Source organism: Halichoerus grypus, chromosome 10, assembly GCF_964656455.1.
Source record: "Halichoerus grypus chromosome 10, mHalGry1.hap1.1, whole genome shotgun sequence".
NCBI classification, from domain to species: domain Eukaryota; kingdom Metazoa; phylum Chordata; class Mammalia; order Carnivora; family Phocidae; genus Halichoerus; species Halichoerus grypus.
Genome location: NC_135721.1, coordinates 29525115 through 29540226, shown reverse-complemented (window position 1 = coordinate 29540226; position 15112 = coordinate 29525115). Strand labels below are relative to the sequence as shown.

The 15112-nt window shown below is 38.1% G+C and overlaps 2 protein-coding genes across 10 annotated transcripts in view; one reads left to right on the top strand and one right to left on the bottom strand.

Annotated features, from left to right (window-relative positions):
- Positions 1 to 4108, top strand: part of PRKD3 (protein kinase D3) — an 85725-nt gene extending 81617 nt beyond the window's left edge. For 3 of the 5 annotated variants that reach the window (XM_036070403.2, XM_036070404.2, XM_078056187.1), the window contains 2 exons: positions 583 to 668; positions 1538 to 4108. In XM_036070403.2, coding sequence (XP_035926296.1) covers positions 583 to 668; positions 1538 to 1711 — 260 coding nt within the window. In that variant the 3' untranslated portion in view covers positions 1712 to 4108. The remainder of the gene's footprint in view (positions 1 to 582; positions 669 to 1537) is intronic. The other 2 variants (XR_013441649.1, XR_013441648.1) reach the window with 2 other exon arrangements.
- The window catches only part of NDUFAF7 (NADH:ubiquinone oxidoreductase complex assembly factor 7), a 58037-nt gene that overhangs the window by 20974 nt on the left and 21951 nt on the right, over positions 1 to 15112 (bottom strand). For 2 of the 5 annotated variants that reach the window (XM_078056191.1, XM_078056192.1), the window contains exons 5-10: positions 13723 to 13936; positions 12832 to 12890; positions 12054 to 12164; positions 8050 to 8193; positions 6641 to 6814; positions 5823 to 6109 (exon numbers count right to left, since the gene is read on the bottom strand). In XM_078056191.1, coding sequence (XP_077912317.1) covers positions 5897 to 6109; positions 6641 to 6814; positions 8050 to 8193; positions 12054 to 12164; positions 12832 to 12890; positions 13723 to 13936 — 915 coding nt within the window. In that variant the 3' untranslated portion in view covers positions 5823 to 5896. The remainder of the gene's footprint in view (positions 1 to 5822; positions 6110 to 6640; positions 6815 to 8049; positions 8194 to 12053; positions 12165 to 12831; positions 12891 to 13722; positions 13937 to 15112) is intronic. The other 3 variants (XM_078056193.1, XM_036070412.2, XM_078056194.1) reach the window with 2 other exon arrangements.

Sequence of the window (15112 nt, the reverse complement as noted above, 5' to 3'; positions counted from 1 at the left end):
ACCATATACACCAAACACCATGAACGTATTTGTGTAAAACCTGTTGAGTATGAACTTGTGGTAATAAGTTATCACGTCAGTCTAGCCCCATGTGTAGAGGCAAGGCGGTGGCTTTGGCTCCTTCGCAGACCAAGCCAGGGACTAGGGAATGGTGTCATTGGAGGGACACAGCAAGTCTGTCTGTAATCAATTTTTTTTAACTCATTCTGAAATAATAATAGCTAATACTAAGCACTTACGTGCTAAGCATGATTCTAAGCCTTTTACATGTATTATTTCATCTTTTCAACTTCATTTACAGATGAGGAGAAACGGCCGCGGGTACTAACTGACCCTCTGCCACACTGAACGTGTACTCTGCACTGCCTCCTTAACCAAAGAGGCACACCCCCTAAGATAGGTACTCTAAGTTCAGTAAGCATTTATGGATCACTAACAGGTTAGCTGTAAGACCGTGGCCTTGAGAAGCGAAAACCCTCAACCCTGTATTTCTGTGGATTGAACTGCCTTCTTAGCAGACTCACAGGTTTGGTTTGCCCCATATGCCCAAATCCACGTGTCTGATTTCGTCTTTTCTCTTAGCAATTGATTTGATAAACAACCTACTTCAAGTGAAGATGAGAAAACGTTACAGTGTGGACAAATCTCTCAGTCATCCCTGGCTGCAGGTAAAAAAAAAAAAAAAAAAACTTTCTCTCTGGTGATAGTCATTTGAGCAGTTCGTTGTAATTGTCTTACCTAATGAAACCACTCTAAGATCAACAGATTCTCCCCGTCTTAGACTACTGTGTCTACAGTGATTAGCTTGTCCTGTGGCTGCATCTCTGGAGGTTTTGCAGTAAACCACTGAAGTGCAGAACTGATAGGCAGTTCAACTCCCGTGAACTGAAAGCAGTGATTTAGCCTTTTTATAGGACCTTATGTTTCATTTCACCTTTTTGTAAGATAAGCATCTTATTTTGTCAAATATATTTTACTTTAAAAACATCCACTAAAAGATTCATATTTGCATTGATGAGATCAGAAATGCCATTTAAAATGTTTGGCCGAATTCCCCCAAAAGCTATTGCGTAGATTTGTCAAAAGATACCCCCAAACTTCAGAGTAAAGAGAAGCTTTAGAACTATTTTAAAGGGAGTAGGGGGTAGCATTAACTTCAAAACAAATGCAATCATAGTTAGTCTCCATGATTATTAAATTATCCTGGTAGTAGATTCTAAGTACTTTACCCTGTTTTGAGGAGTAAGGTGTGGGTATAAGGTCAGAGTATAGAACAGAATGTTTTAGTGATTATTATTAGCTATCTCAGAAGCCTCAGGTAATTTTTTTAGTTGTAGAAACTAGTTACTTCACTAGAGATTCTAAATTTGAAAAAGTATTTAACATCACTAATTTAAATGTTACAAATGGAACTTACTGTGTAGCAAGTACTTAGAGGAGTTTGGGTTGTCAATTTTGTGACTGGGGTGCTAAGAAAAAAAAAGTTCACAGTATTTTGTTTCTTTTATACTTTATAATCACTTCATGTTTTTCCTAGGACTATCAGACTTGGCTTGACCTTAGAGAATTTGAAACTCGCATCGGTGAACGTTACATTACACATGAAAGTGATGACGCCCGCTGGGAAATACATGCATACACCCACAATCTTGTGTACCCAAAGCACTTCATTATGGCTCCCAATCCAGATGATATGGAAGAAGATCCTTAATTATCAATGAACTAACTTCAATAAGGAAGGATTTCATTTTATGGACTGATACTTTCCTGCACAACTGTTGTTTGTAGGTTGTCATCTGCAAGGGTGCAAAGACATGGGGAATATGATAAGGAATCCGTGACACCAGTACTGTAGTTCATAATGAGTAGGTACAAGAGGGGAAACTGAGTAATAAAAATATACAGTGGAACCAAGATGAAGCTTTTCATAGCATAGCAATGACTGGTTTTTGTATTTTTTCCTAATCCTTCACTTTAGTACTATAGTGGCATTTAATTTATCTTCCCTTTCCTGTTCCATTATTTTTTAAAAAGGAGAAAAAGGAAAGCTTAGAATCCAGCCATTGCAAAGCTTAATCAAATCATGTAAGAGCTCTAACCAGGTGTGCATTTAAGAGATTACTGAGGAGGGGCCACCAGCATGAGGTTTCCTGTGAGGACTCTAAACATTTGTTTAACCACAGACGCACGAGGGGTTTTTCCTAGGAGCCTAGAAATGTTTCCTAGATGCTAGGCTGTTTTACTTTTTTTTTTTTTTTCTTTTTTTTAGGTCAGTCCAGAGTCCAAAACCATGATCCCTAACCTTTGGAGCTACATTCTTAATATGCTCTCTACAACATAAAAATTAAGTTAGTCCTCCTTTGTGAGTATGTTGGAACGGCCTCTAAGATAATTTGGGACAATTGGTGTCACAGAACCAGGAGGAGGGCCTGCTGGTCTGTCCGCCCCTCGCTCAGCTCCCCTGCTGTGTACGCACGGTCCCACCGTAATGCCCCAGCCGGTTTCCAGCACTCAGTGAGTACAGATCTGAACTTGTATCACACAACTTATCGCTACACAGAGTTAAGTAATTTGAGGAAGAAAATTATTAAAAGTAAGGCCAGTACAGGATCAATTAATGCTACAAAGAAGAACAGCAGAGTGTATCCTTTTTTTCTTCCCTTAGGTTAGTGGAAGGCTTTACAGATATCTGGAATGTTTTTAAATCAATTATTTTAAGCAGTTTGGGGGATGGGTGGGGTGGAGCATGAAACATTTATTTTATTCTTTCATTTGCTCTGCTGATACCATAGCCCTACCCTTATAATTTTTTTTTTTTTTTTAACATTTCAGCACCAGCAGCCCGCTAAAGAAGTGTTTCTCTACTCAGATATAATGTTTAAGCGGTTAGACTTTTTCATAGCTTTTAAAAAGTTACTAATGGTTTTCTTCCCCCAAAAAGTTTAAGCTCTGGGACCACCCACTTATTTAAAAAAACTAGTGGCTTTTTGGTTTCTTCATTCCACAGTAATCACTGTAAACTTTTTTTTCCCCCAAAAAAAGAGCAAAAGATTTGGAGTCAGAAAATCCAGTCTTAAGTCTTGGCTCCAATCTGTCTGAGCCTCAAGATCCTCAGTCTATGAAATGAAGACCATAATTCTTGCCTCTACCTTCCTCACAATGCTGTTGTGAAGATGGGCTATGTATGAAGATATTCATACTCCATAAAGTGTGAACTATCATTGCCCCACTGAGTCTGAGGTAGCAAAAGAAAAGAATGTCCCTGGATACAAACAGTCGGAGCCAGAGAGGGCTTGAGAGAGCCCTGAAGCTACTCCATTATTCAGGACTAAAAGTACTGTTGAGAAAGGAGCCATCATGCAGTGTCCTCTGTTCTGAGCTCTTTTACTTACTTACCCTCACAACAGCCACAGAGTGAGTTCATTATGGACTCCATCTCACAGATCAGGAAGATTAAGTAGCCAGCTGCAGAGGGTCACAGTATGTGGAGGTGAACCCCGGTGACACCCTGCCCCCACCCAACCACTGTGCTGCACTTCCTACCCGTACACATCGCCAGGAAACACTCACAGTGTCTCTCGGTAGGTCATTCTCCTGGGGGAATTTTAAAAATTTCATCAAATTTTGCAAAACCTTTTAGGGATGACTTCCCCACATTTGTCCAAAGTAAGTCTGTTTATACCGGCGTGCTAAAATGGACTAATTCTGAGTCCTGAGGCACCCTATTGTGCTTTTACTGCATACGTGAAAATTAACTGGAATGATGTTTGCTATACTTACATAATCAAACTTTACAAGCCATGAAATTAATTGCACTCTTTTTGTTTGTGTTGTTGAATGCCTACGAAGTTTTCTAAAAATATTTGTAAAGGCACTGTCAGATAATGTGGAGTTGAGTCACGTACTCCAGATCCGTATAACCTGCATAACCTTTTTTTTGGTCTTGAAGTCGTTTTTGTATAAGAAATAATTGTTAGAAACATTTGATAATGTACAAAGTAGTCTATAATGACACTGTTCCGTACATTTTTATATTTTTTGTTAATCCCACTTTTTGTAAATATCCTCAAAAAAGCTTGATAATAAAATGTATTTCCATATCACCATACTTTTCCATGTGAAAACCTGAGCCTATCTCTAATAGAGGTATCCAAAGAAAATTTTATTTGGTTGTGTTATTTTTCCAGGCCTTGGTAAAAGAATTATTTTGGAAATAGTATTTGTAAATGGAACTAATGCTATATTTAAAACACTGATTTTTTTTTAACTACCTAAAATAAAAAAAAAAAACTCATTATTTCAATTTTATATGAAATCTGAGGTAATTATCTGGAGGTCTTATTTCTTGGCATGAAAGTTTAGAATAATTGTAACTATAAATTATTCAACTATTGTAACTGCTACAAGACTTAAATAAGCCAAATGCCATTCAAAGTAAATTTTCTAGGTTTTAAGATACAAGGCATTGCCTGATTCCTCCTGTTAATTATAAAAACTATTAAATAATCGAGAGGGGCCAGTGTTGGGCATTTTCACCTTGCAAAAATTCTCCAAGTCTTTGAAAAAATAAAATATGGAAAAAAATAAGGGTGACTACGAATGGCCCAAGGCAGGGCAGCATATGAAAAATAAGCCCTCTATCTTCCTACTTACAGAATGCTAGTCCCGTTCTGAGATAAGCCAAACAAGCAATAGAAAACGGAGAGTTCATCACTCTGCCAGTGAACTTCCAATATAGTTAAGCTATAAGTTCAAAACATACGTCTAATACTCTTTTCCTTTAATCTCACTGTAAATTTTTGTTGCCAATATAACAATTCCTCAGAAAGTATATATCTGGTATTAATATAAATGTTCTGTGAACCAAAAAATGAGAACTTACAGAATGAAAACTTGACATTTATCTGAAAATAAGGGAGAATTAGCTCAAATCAGAAAATATTCCTGCTATGTAGTCTACGTTTACTCTCATATTTCAGGTACATGTTAGGTTTTTACTAGTTTCACTGGGACTTAAATTTTTTTTTAAGATTTTATTTATTTTGAGAGCAGGAGAGGGAAAATCCCAAGCAAACTCCACGCTGAGTATGGAGCCTGACATGGGACTCAAGAGCCCACAACCCCCAAGACCATGACCTGAGTTGAAATCAAGAGTCAGACACTCCTCAGACTGAGCCACCGGGGCACCCCTAATTTTTTCTAATTATAAAATTCATAGAAGCAAAGGGTAAAGTATTTACCACAAAGGAGAACGATTTCCACCCTTTAAGCCCACTTCCACATTGGGATATTTAATAGTGATTACTGGGCATCCTTTCCTTACTTTTTATAAACAAGTAACTATCACAGAAAACAACCAGTCTGCACTAATATATTAATTTCTATGAAATTAGTTACAAGCATTTCTTTAAATGTAGCTTTTCCCCCAAGAAAAATGGAATCATAACTATAAAACATTCTCCACTATACTTTTTTCACTTACCACATTCTTAGAGATGGGTCAGAAATATTGCTCTACCTCATTTTTTTAAAATAATATGTGGATAGTTCTATTTAATCCATTCCCTGTGAAAGGCCAGTTAGGTTTCTGGTTTTTGCTAAACCAATCAGTGTTCATGTTTACTTTTTAAAATAAAAATACAGCAACTACCCTTATTTAAAAGGACACTCAGTTTCTCAGTAACTTGTTTCATTAAGCTGAAAGCACACAATTGTGCCAAAAGCCAGACACAACCTTAAAAGATCAGTATTTAGTCGTACTGTATGTAAGATGGGCTATTTTTATTGGCTATAAAGACAAAATATTGTAATACTTATTTTACCTGTGATATATGAAACGTGTTCCCTTTATTTTGCTTTCTTAGGCAGACTTAGGGGTAAAACATCCACACTGAGATCACCGCCAGGCAAGTTCACCAAACCCAGCTACAGGTGACACAGAGGGTTTTGACTGACATGCATTCATCGGATGGCTTCTACCGTGAAGTCTCTGATGAGGTAGCAAGGCAAAAAAGTTAAATCTTTCTCCCATCTTCTTAGGATTCATCAACATATCATATCCCTGAAGTAACTGCTGCCTGGCTGGCTCATCTGATTTGTCTAAAAGAACCTGAAAAGGAAAGTAAAAATAACCAGAAGGATTCCTAGTTACATGCAGCAATGCTAATGACCATTGGCTACTCAGCAAAGCAGGGCTTCAGATGGGATTTCTCATCACCTGCCTCAGAATCATGGGGTGCTTATTAAAAACATAGGTTGTTAAGACCCAAACCTGTGGATTTGTATGTTTAACAAACATTCCCAGGTGGTTTGATCTACACTGAAGGGTTAAGATGTTTTCAGGACACTTCTAAAACTCATTCCCATAAACACAGTCAAGTTTTCTTTCTGGACATGAACACTATTCGAAAGCCTTCATTCTGGCTTGTGTGGAGATGCAGGGGCGTGCACAGCGGCCCCACCCCGGGCAGCCCGGCTGCACCAGGCCCTATGCTACCAGAAAGACTACAATACCCGGGACCTGCTGACCGAGAAGAGCACTTGGGGGGGGGGGGGGGGGAGGGGGAGATGTATTATTTGAAACATTTTTGTGAAATACTACAAAATTAAAATATTTAATGATCATGAAATAAATCATTACCTTCAGCCGGACATCAATGCCCATATTTTTTAAAAATGTCTGTTGTTTTATTGGCCCCAGAGAAGCTACTTGTCCCTCTGCCATTCTGCGCAGATAACTGAAGTCCACATCGGCTGTGAGGTCCGCTGTTCCTGGGGCAGTCAGGACGTCATGGAGCTTGTGGCCACAAAACCCCTTGAACATAATTTGTAATTTTAAAAATGATGAGTTTTTGTCCCTTTGTGGTTATCATTATCAAGATTAAAGAAATGCTATCATTTTAGTACATTTTACATAACTCCTAAAAAGAAAAACATAGCTTAAGTCAGTGGTTTACAAACTCTTTATATAGTAGCACCCTTCCTCAAATGAGATGCTACGTGGAAAATCCAATATAAAGGGTGACACTGGAGTGCCTGAAAATGGCTGCCTTTCACATTTCATTACTGCTCGTGGTGATGGAGTAGAGATCTCATCGGAGATCCCATCAGTTCTCCACGTAAGTTAACTTGTTTCTTACTAGAATCAAGCTAAACTTTCACCAGATTCTAGATGGTGTTTGACAAGGTGTATCCATCAACTACATGCATCAGAATCACCTGAGACCATGTTACTGCGCTCTGCCCAGACCTACTGAATCAGAATCCTGGAGGTAAGGCCAGGGAATCAGACTTTTTAAAAAAAACTCCAGGGTTTTTTTCTTTAGTTACAATAAAATCAGAAATTGAGAACCACAGATCTAGAAAATGACTAATAGTAGTATCCAGTTAAATGTATTTCAATTAAAGTACATTGAACACAATTGATAAAGAACATAAAGGATGTGGGGTGCCTGGGTGGCTCAGGCATTAAGCATCTGCCTTCGGCTCAAGTCATGGTCCCAGGGTCCTGGGATCGAGCCCCACATCGGGCTCCCTGCTCAGCGGAAAGCCTGCTTCTCCCTCTCCCACTCCCCCTACCTGTGTTCTTGCTCTCGCTATCTCTCTCTGTCAAATAAATAAATAAAATCTTTAAAAAAAATTTTTAAAAAAACATAAAGGATCTTAGGAAGAATTAAAGAATACTTCTAGAAAGGAAAAAAGATTGAAAATATGATAGGAAAAGTCTGATCATAGTAGCTAGATCAAATCTGCAAATCTTCCCGTATGTATTACTCGGATGCTAAATAGGATCTATGCAGACCCAGGTTCTGCAGCTGAAGAAGAATGTAGACGATTCAGACCCTGCTCCAAGGCCAGTCTGGACAGTGAGATCCTATGGTTAAGGGCAATTATAATAATATGAATTAATACTCGTTACGAATAATGTAAAATTACAAGGCCAGGCATCGTAGAAACCAAAGGTAAAGATCTTCAACGAGCTTCAAACCTACAACTTAGTAGATGATACCAATGAACTTATGGTAAGTCATGTTAATGAGTCATACATACTCTGAAGGTATCTGTCTTCGTTCCGTCATGACCATAATCGGCAATCAGTGCAGCTCCTCCGGTTAGCGCGATGCGCTGAGAAAGCTCCTGAATGATAATGCCAGCCTCAGGACACACTTCCACGTGGTCCCTCATTTCATCATGCTAATAAGGGAACAGGTGAATCAAAATGCAGCACTGAAAAGAACAGTTTCCTTAGGGTTTTTCTACAATGAGCATTTCTTAGTTACAATAAAAATAAATTCCTTCTCAATGTGTATTATATGTTGTCTACATTCAACCTTTCACAGGACATCCTTTTTATTATACAGAACTCCCTAGTGCTTTGATGCCGTTTACTAAGTTTACAGACATTTTAATTTTAATCCTTTTTATAAAAAGGCATATGCTCTCCCAAACTCCTAGATGACCAACATTATCATTTTATTTATAGTGATATTACTCTCATAATTCATATAAATATATTTCCCTGGGTTAAATGCGTGGGAAAGGAATTTTTGTCTGCCTAGAACAGTGCCTGGCAAATAACACTCAAAAATTTGTGCTAGAAGAGCAAATGATACAAAACCCGATATAACAGACCCTAGCAAGCAAATATATTATGATGCCTTCTGCTGGGGCAAAAGATATTCCAGTGGGGCGCCTGGGTGGCTCAGTCGTTAAGCATCTGCCTTCGGCTCAGGTCATGATCCCAGGGTCCTGGGATCGAGCCCCGCATCGGGCTCCCTGCTCGGCGGGAAGCCCGCTTGTCCCTCTCCCACTCCCCCTGCTTGTGTTCCCTCTCTCGCTGTGTCTCTTGCTGTGTCTCTCTCTGTCAAATAAATAAATGAAATCTTTAAAAAAAAAAAAAAAAAGATATTCCAGTGATACACCCTCTATTTAGAAACCTCAGCTTATAAACTTGCAATGTACCTGAGGCCCTAATTTCCCAAGATGTTCAACTATTTACTAAAGGGTCCTCAATAAGTGCCTATTAATCTAAAAAGTGAAATGACAGTATCGTAACTTGTCAATTGACCAGTACATAGGAAATTTCCTAATCCCTGAGAAAATGGGAAAAAACTTTTTTCTTCATTATGAAAATATACAGTACCTTTTGCTCGTTCCTAACACCCTATTAAAAATGAAGTACTGGGCGCCTGGGTGGCTCAGTCAGTTAAGTGTCTGCCTTCGGCTCAGGTCATGATCTCAGGGTCCTGGGATGGCGCCCTCCGTCGGGCTCCCCGCTCAGTAGGGAGTCGGCTTGAGGATTCCCTCTCTCCCTCTCCCCCACTTGTACAGGCTCACGCACTCTCTAAAATAAATAAATCTTTAATAATAAAAAAAAAAAAAATAGAAGAAGTAACCTGCCCTGATCTTGCCTATAAATGGCACAGAGCTAAGAGGTATGGAGTCACACACACTTAGCTCTTGAGCCTCTGCTCTTCCTACTACTTAAAACTAGAAACAAGTTAAATTCTCAGAGTGTTTCCTCATTTTGTATCTACTAGGCTTACTGGGAGGATTAAATCAAACAACTACTTAGCCCCCAGTTCTATTCAATAAATCACTGTGGTTGAACTGTAAAAACATGAGGTGAGCCACTTCAGGCATAAGCTGACACACCCCAGCGTACAGTGCTGACATTCTAGACCACTCTTCAACACGGCAGATTCTGTTACCATTCGCCCCATCCAAATGAGAGAGAAAAATCATCGCTCCCTCTTTCATAAGTGAGTACTACCAAAGTCAAGAACTAAAAACAATCACATCTCCCAGGGCCAAGGAGTCAGCTCTTGGTAGCTATGAATTTGCTCGTCATTCAGGTAAAATTGGGTAGCCAGAATATGAAAAAATAGAAATGTTCATAAGTACTCAGACTGATATTTTAACTTACTTATGCTCTGCAAAAAAAGCTTAATTGATAGGTTCATGTTTAAAAGCTCCTGTGCTGGGACGCCTGGGTGGCTCAGTCTGTTAAGCGGCTACCTGAGCATGATCCCCAGGGTCCTGGGATCGAGTTCTGAAACAGGCTTCTTGCTCAGTGGGGAGCCTGCATCTTGCTCTCTGACAAATAAATAAAATCTTTAAAAAAAAAAAAAAAGCTCCAGTGCTTTTGAAGCGAGTAACTTCTGAGGAAGAAGTTGTTAGTTACGGTCCAGAAAGCAGACCTTTTTAAAACAGGCAATCTATTCTGTTCAGATGGCCTTCACTGAATTATGTTCCTGTAGGTCATACAGAGGTTATTCAGGTCCAGTAAGACTCTTGCAGGTAGAATGTTAAAACTTAAGGAGCATGGGAATTTTGTATGAGAAATAATGGGAAAAAGGTGATTTAGACTTTTAACTGCTGTAATTAAAGCTTAGTAAAACAAATACTCTAAAGTAACTTGATAAGAAAATGAATGGTTTTTTTTTCTTTCTTTTTTTGAGAGAGAGAGCGGGGGGGGGGGGGGGGGGGGCGGGGAGACAGAATCTTAAGCAGACTCCACGCCAGTGCATGAGCCTGATGCTGGGCTCAATCTCACAACCCTGAGATCATGACCTGAGCCAAAATTAAAAGTCAGATGCTTAACCAACTGAGCTGCCCAGTCACCCCATCTAAAGAAGTTTCTAAAATCTGTAAAATGCCCTTTCTCATACTAGTCCGTGTATATCTTATAAGAAGTGATCTTTTAAGAGAAATTAAGCATGTTTTACATAGTTGGGATATACTTTTTTAAAAAAAGAGAATGGATTGCTCATCCAGAATGGAAACCCCATAAACTTATATGTAATTTGCATTAGAATAATATGTAGATTCTTAGAAAGGTTTCATGAATTTCACTTTTTTATTGTTAAACGGCCAGGCTATCAACAAAGTCCCCAAATACATACATAATGTCATGACTGATTTTCAGCAAGAATAATCTTATTTATTTTACCTATCTATAATTAAAATATTTTTTGTTAGTTTTGAAAATGTATATTAGTTAAAGTTATATTTTTAGGTTATGAGACAAGGCTTTCATAACTATTTGAACTCTTACAGTAAGAATGTTTTAATATAGGCTATTGTCACTTTATTTTTTTTTTAAGATTTTATTTATTTGAGGAAGAGAAGAGAATATGAGCAGGGGGAGGGGAGAGGGAGAAACAGACTTCCCGCTGAGCAGGGAGCCCAATGTGGGGCTCAATCCCAAGTCCCCGGATCATGACCTGAGCCAAAGGCAAGATGCTTAACCGACTGAGCCACCCAAGAGCCCCTAATATAGGCTATAGTCACTTTAGATGAAAAATTACCACAGCTTCTGTTTTTCTTCATGATTACTTGAAGCTGTTAGTTAATTTAGTTGCAAAGATATTTTTTGTCTGTCTAGAGGTAGATATTTGCCATATGGATATTTATTGTCTGTAACTATATTTACACATATAAGACTTGATACTATAGCTGTAAACTATTAAAAATTATCACCATTCTTTAAAAGATGTTAAAAAATAAAAATAAATAAAACAAGCAATCTAAAGCCCAAACATTCCTGACAAGTAAAAGGTTTTTTGAACCCCTAAACATGACCCCAAGATAGAAAGGCTCTTATGATTATTCCTTGAGGTCAACAGAAAGCAGCAGTAAATGTACCATTCTGACAGTAGTTGTTTTGAGAATTAAATGAGAAAATTCAGAGTAATACATACAAAGTACTCAATAAATAATTGTTTTCACAGACCTCAAGCTCTTCCGGTCAAGTAGACAATACTCTGACCGTGCCACAGGGAACTGAGGGAAAGGGAGAAGGTAAGGGACTTGCTTGAGTAAGCGCTTACTAACTTCCTTCTCACATTACATTCAGGTCACGCAGTCCATAGATAATCTGAACCAGGCTCCTGATTCGAGATCCTCTGCACTTTTCACTACTACTAAAAAGCACCTCACGTGTTATGAGCAACTCTCCCCTTGCCCCTGTCAAGGAACACTAAAACAGGAACTCAGAAAATAAGACTATGAAGATTTGGTTGGCAATAAACTAAGAAGAAAAAACTTCCTACTTGTATGAAGACTTCTGCTGGTGTGACACAAGGCGCCAAAACAAACCGCAGCTTATCAGAAACTTGTGGATCGATATCAATGAATACTTCTCGCCATCCTTGTGGGGTTTTCTAAACACAAAATAATGCATAAAAACAAATTTTTACCAGTTTTTTTTCTCAGAATTGCCTCTAACTAAAAATAACTATTTTTCTCCCCCTACCATATATGACAGATGACTAACATTTACAGAGTACTTTACCACTGAAAATTATTTCAAGGCAATACTGGAAGGTGCAAACTACTGGTGTTGGCTGGATAAGAGGCGGAGCCGTAGGGATAAAATGAGCGCATGGCAAGTGCTCCCAATAATGGAGAACAGACTGTGAAGGATGAATCGGAAGCTTTTGCTAACAAATCAATACATGCTCTTAGCCTCAGACACTACGGTGCGCATACATTACCACCAAATCTTAAATCTGCTCACTTCAACTTCAGTGAGGAAACATTTTAATCTTTGGATATTAAAGCTATTTGCTAAAATGTAACCCCTCCTTGTACTTTAGCCATTTACCATCTTATATCTGCGCACATCTTTATCCCTGGAGAATTAAGCATTCTTACTAGTTATCCTAAGAGAATGAAGGTTCTACTTAATACTTCACTTTTGCTTTTCAATTATTTCTATTCATCAGAATTCCAAATGTAGTTAACTTCAACAATACAACAACCATAAATGTTTTTTCTTACAACATAAGGCCCTTTGTTATTCAATTAATGACTTTAGCCCATCAATACCTGAAACTTATGCACAGGAAGGACGTCAAAAAATTCATGTGCTAGATAAAAGCTGTGTCCTATTTAAAAACAGAAGAAAAAAACTGTTTTCAGCATTTTTAAGGCAATACTTGATTCATTCATTTGAACACGAACAAAAAGAAAACGCCTGGTTCTCTGTGTAGGAACCCGTGGTGTTTGCACAGCCATCGCTACAGAGAATCATCTACCTCATTCACATCTTCACCTACTCTGCAGAACAGACAAAAGAACATTACTGTTCTCATTTCCCACACAGCAAGACCAGACAGCTAGGCTATCTCAATTATCAGTTTAAACTTTTATCCCTCACCAGGCATGAAAGAAATCAGAACTCAAATTGGTTAGCTCAAAGAGGCCTTGAACTTGCTAAAATCTCTGAGACAGCTGAGCCCGGGGCTGGCTGAAGTGGCTTCCCCGAGAGCTGAGCACCCCTGCAGGTATGAGCAGGGACTCATCAACACAGGACGCCTGTCCGGTGCAGGGATTTTCCATCCCCCCGAAAGGCCAGCAAGAATGTTCAAAAGATGACAGTTAAACTAAACCCACCTAACGCTGCTTCCGTCAGGCCCCACTACCTGGGGCTGCTTCAGCACCAGCACTTTCTTAGGGGTCAGGAAAAACTAAAAGGTACAACAGAGATCCACACTGTCGCTTCTGCAAAACCACAGGAAATTCATTGCTCCTATTGTTAGCCATGTTATTTTCTAATACAATGCTCTTTTCAAGAAAAGGATTCGCTCTTCCCTATGAGTAAGGGACCTGGCAGCACTAACTCAATCTATTAGCGTGTCCTCTGTGGCTCTGGTCACCTATCATTGCTGGGATGGGATGCGATCAAAATGATCTCATTACATCGTGTAAAAGAATTACCTTTTGGAACATCATGCAGATCTCGGTACCATGAGACTGGAATCCCAGATTTTGTAACACCTTTCATATATACAGGGGATCCAGCATTTCGCTCTAGTGGGATCTTCTCTTCAGTCAGTGTTAATGCTTGAATCTCACTCAATTTTCTGCTCACCTCTACCAGATGTATTGAAATGTCACAGTTTTTCAGCACAGATCCAAGCTGACTGAACACCTAAAGACAAAAAAAGGGAAAAATACAAGTGTTGAGCAGATTTGGGGTTTTTCTAACCATTTACCTTAACAATTTGCTCATGTTACAGGAATAACATTTGGTTTTGGAGGAATTTGTTCTTCACACAAGCCACTCTCCAGCAGTCTATGAGAATCATAACCTATCCGTTATTATACATTGTCCACATAAGAGATGAACAGTACACAATTTGGTTTCCTAATGATAAAAATTAGATTGACTAATAAAAGAAAATTAAAGATTTAACATCCAATAAATAAGCAGATTAAGGGATCTAAAAAGAAAACAAGAAAATAAATTGTATATATACCCTTGATTTTATAAAGCTGCTATGTCTATGAAATAATCTCATCTTTGAGATGTTTAAACTGTATCTTCAGGAAATAAAATTTGAGTGGCTCTAAAAACTTGACAATTTAACTTGGTAATTCTTCCACATTTTTAATTTTTTCTTAGCTACACACATTTTTATAACTGTTGTAAACATGAGGAAAAAAGGAATATACTAATACTTTATCAATATTTTAATGCTAAAAATTCAATGCCAAAGCATAAAGTACATCAATAATATTTTTCATCTGAATTTAATTTTCATTGGTGATTTGCCTCCTGCTTTGGAGATCTGATTATGCATGTATAGGCTGATAATAAGGACAAGATGATTTTTCCAAATTTTGTTTTGAAATGAAACTACAAATAGAAAAACTTCCCAAGAGAAAAATCCTTCAGATATTATGATCAAGAAATGAAAACAAGTCTGCAAATATGTCTTTGTCTATTTTCTTAACATTCCTTTAAATTCTTTGGCTTTTTAAGGTTCTTAGGACTGGATCTAGGGAAGCATCCTTTATACATTTTAAGAGCTGTGGGCTTGATTTTTAAAGTACTTGAAACAAGATGGTATTATTTGAGGACCTTATCAAATATTTTATATTCAAATGACTTTGCCAATTTAAAGAGATATAAAATAGAGCCCCGGAAACCTAAATCAGTGGTTGGTTTCTTTTACCTCCCAAATATGATATAATCAAGGTTGTCAGATTTATAAATTAAAAGCCTTCGATTCCTAATTTCAAGCAAAAATCATACAGCATCAAGGCATTTAAATGTATACTGAATATGTGTTTTATTTTATACACTTAAGATAAACTAAAAAAG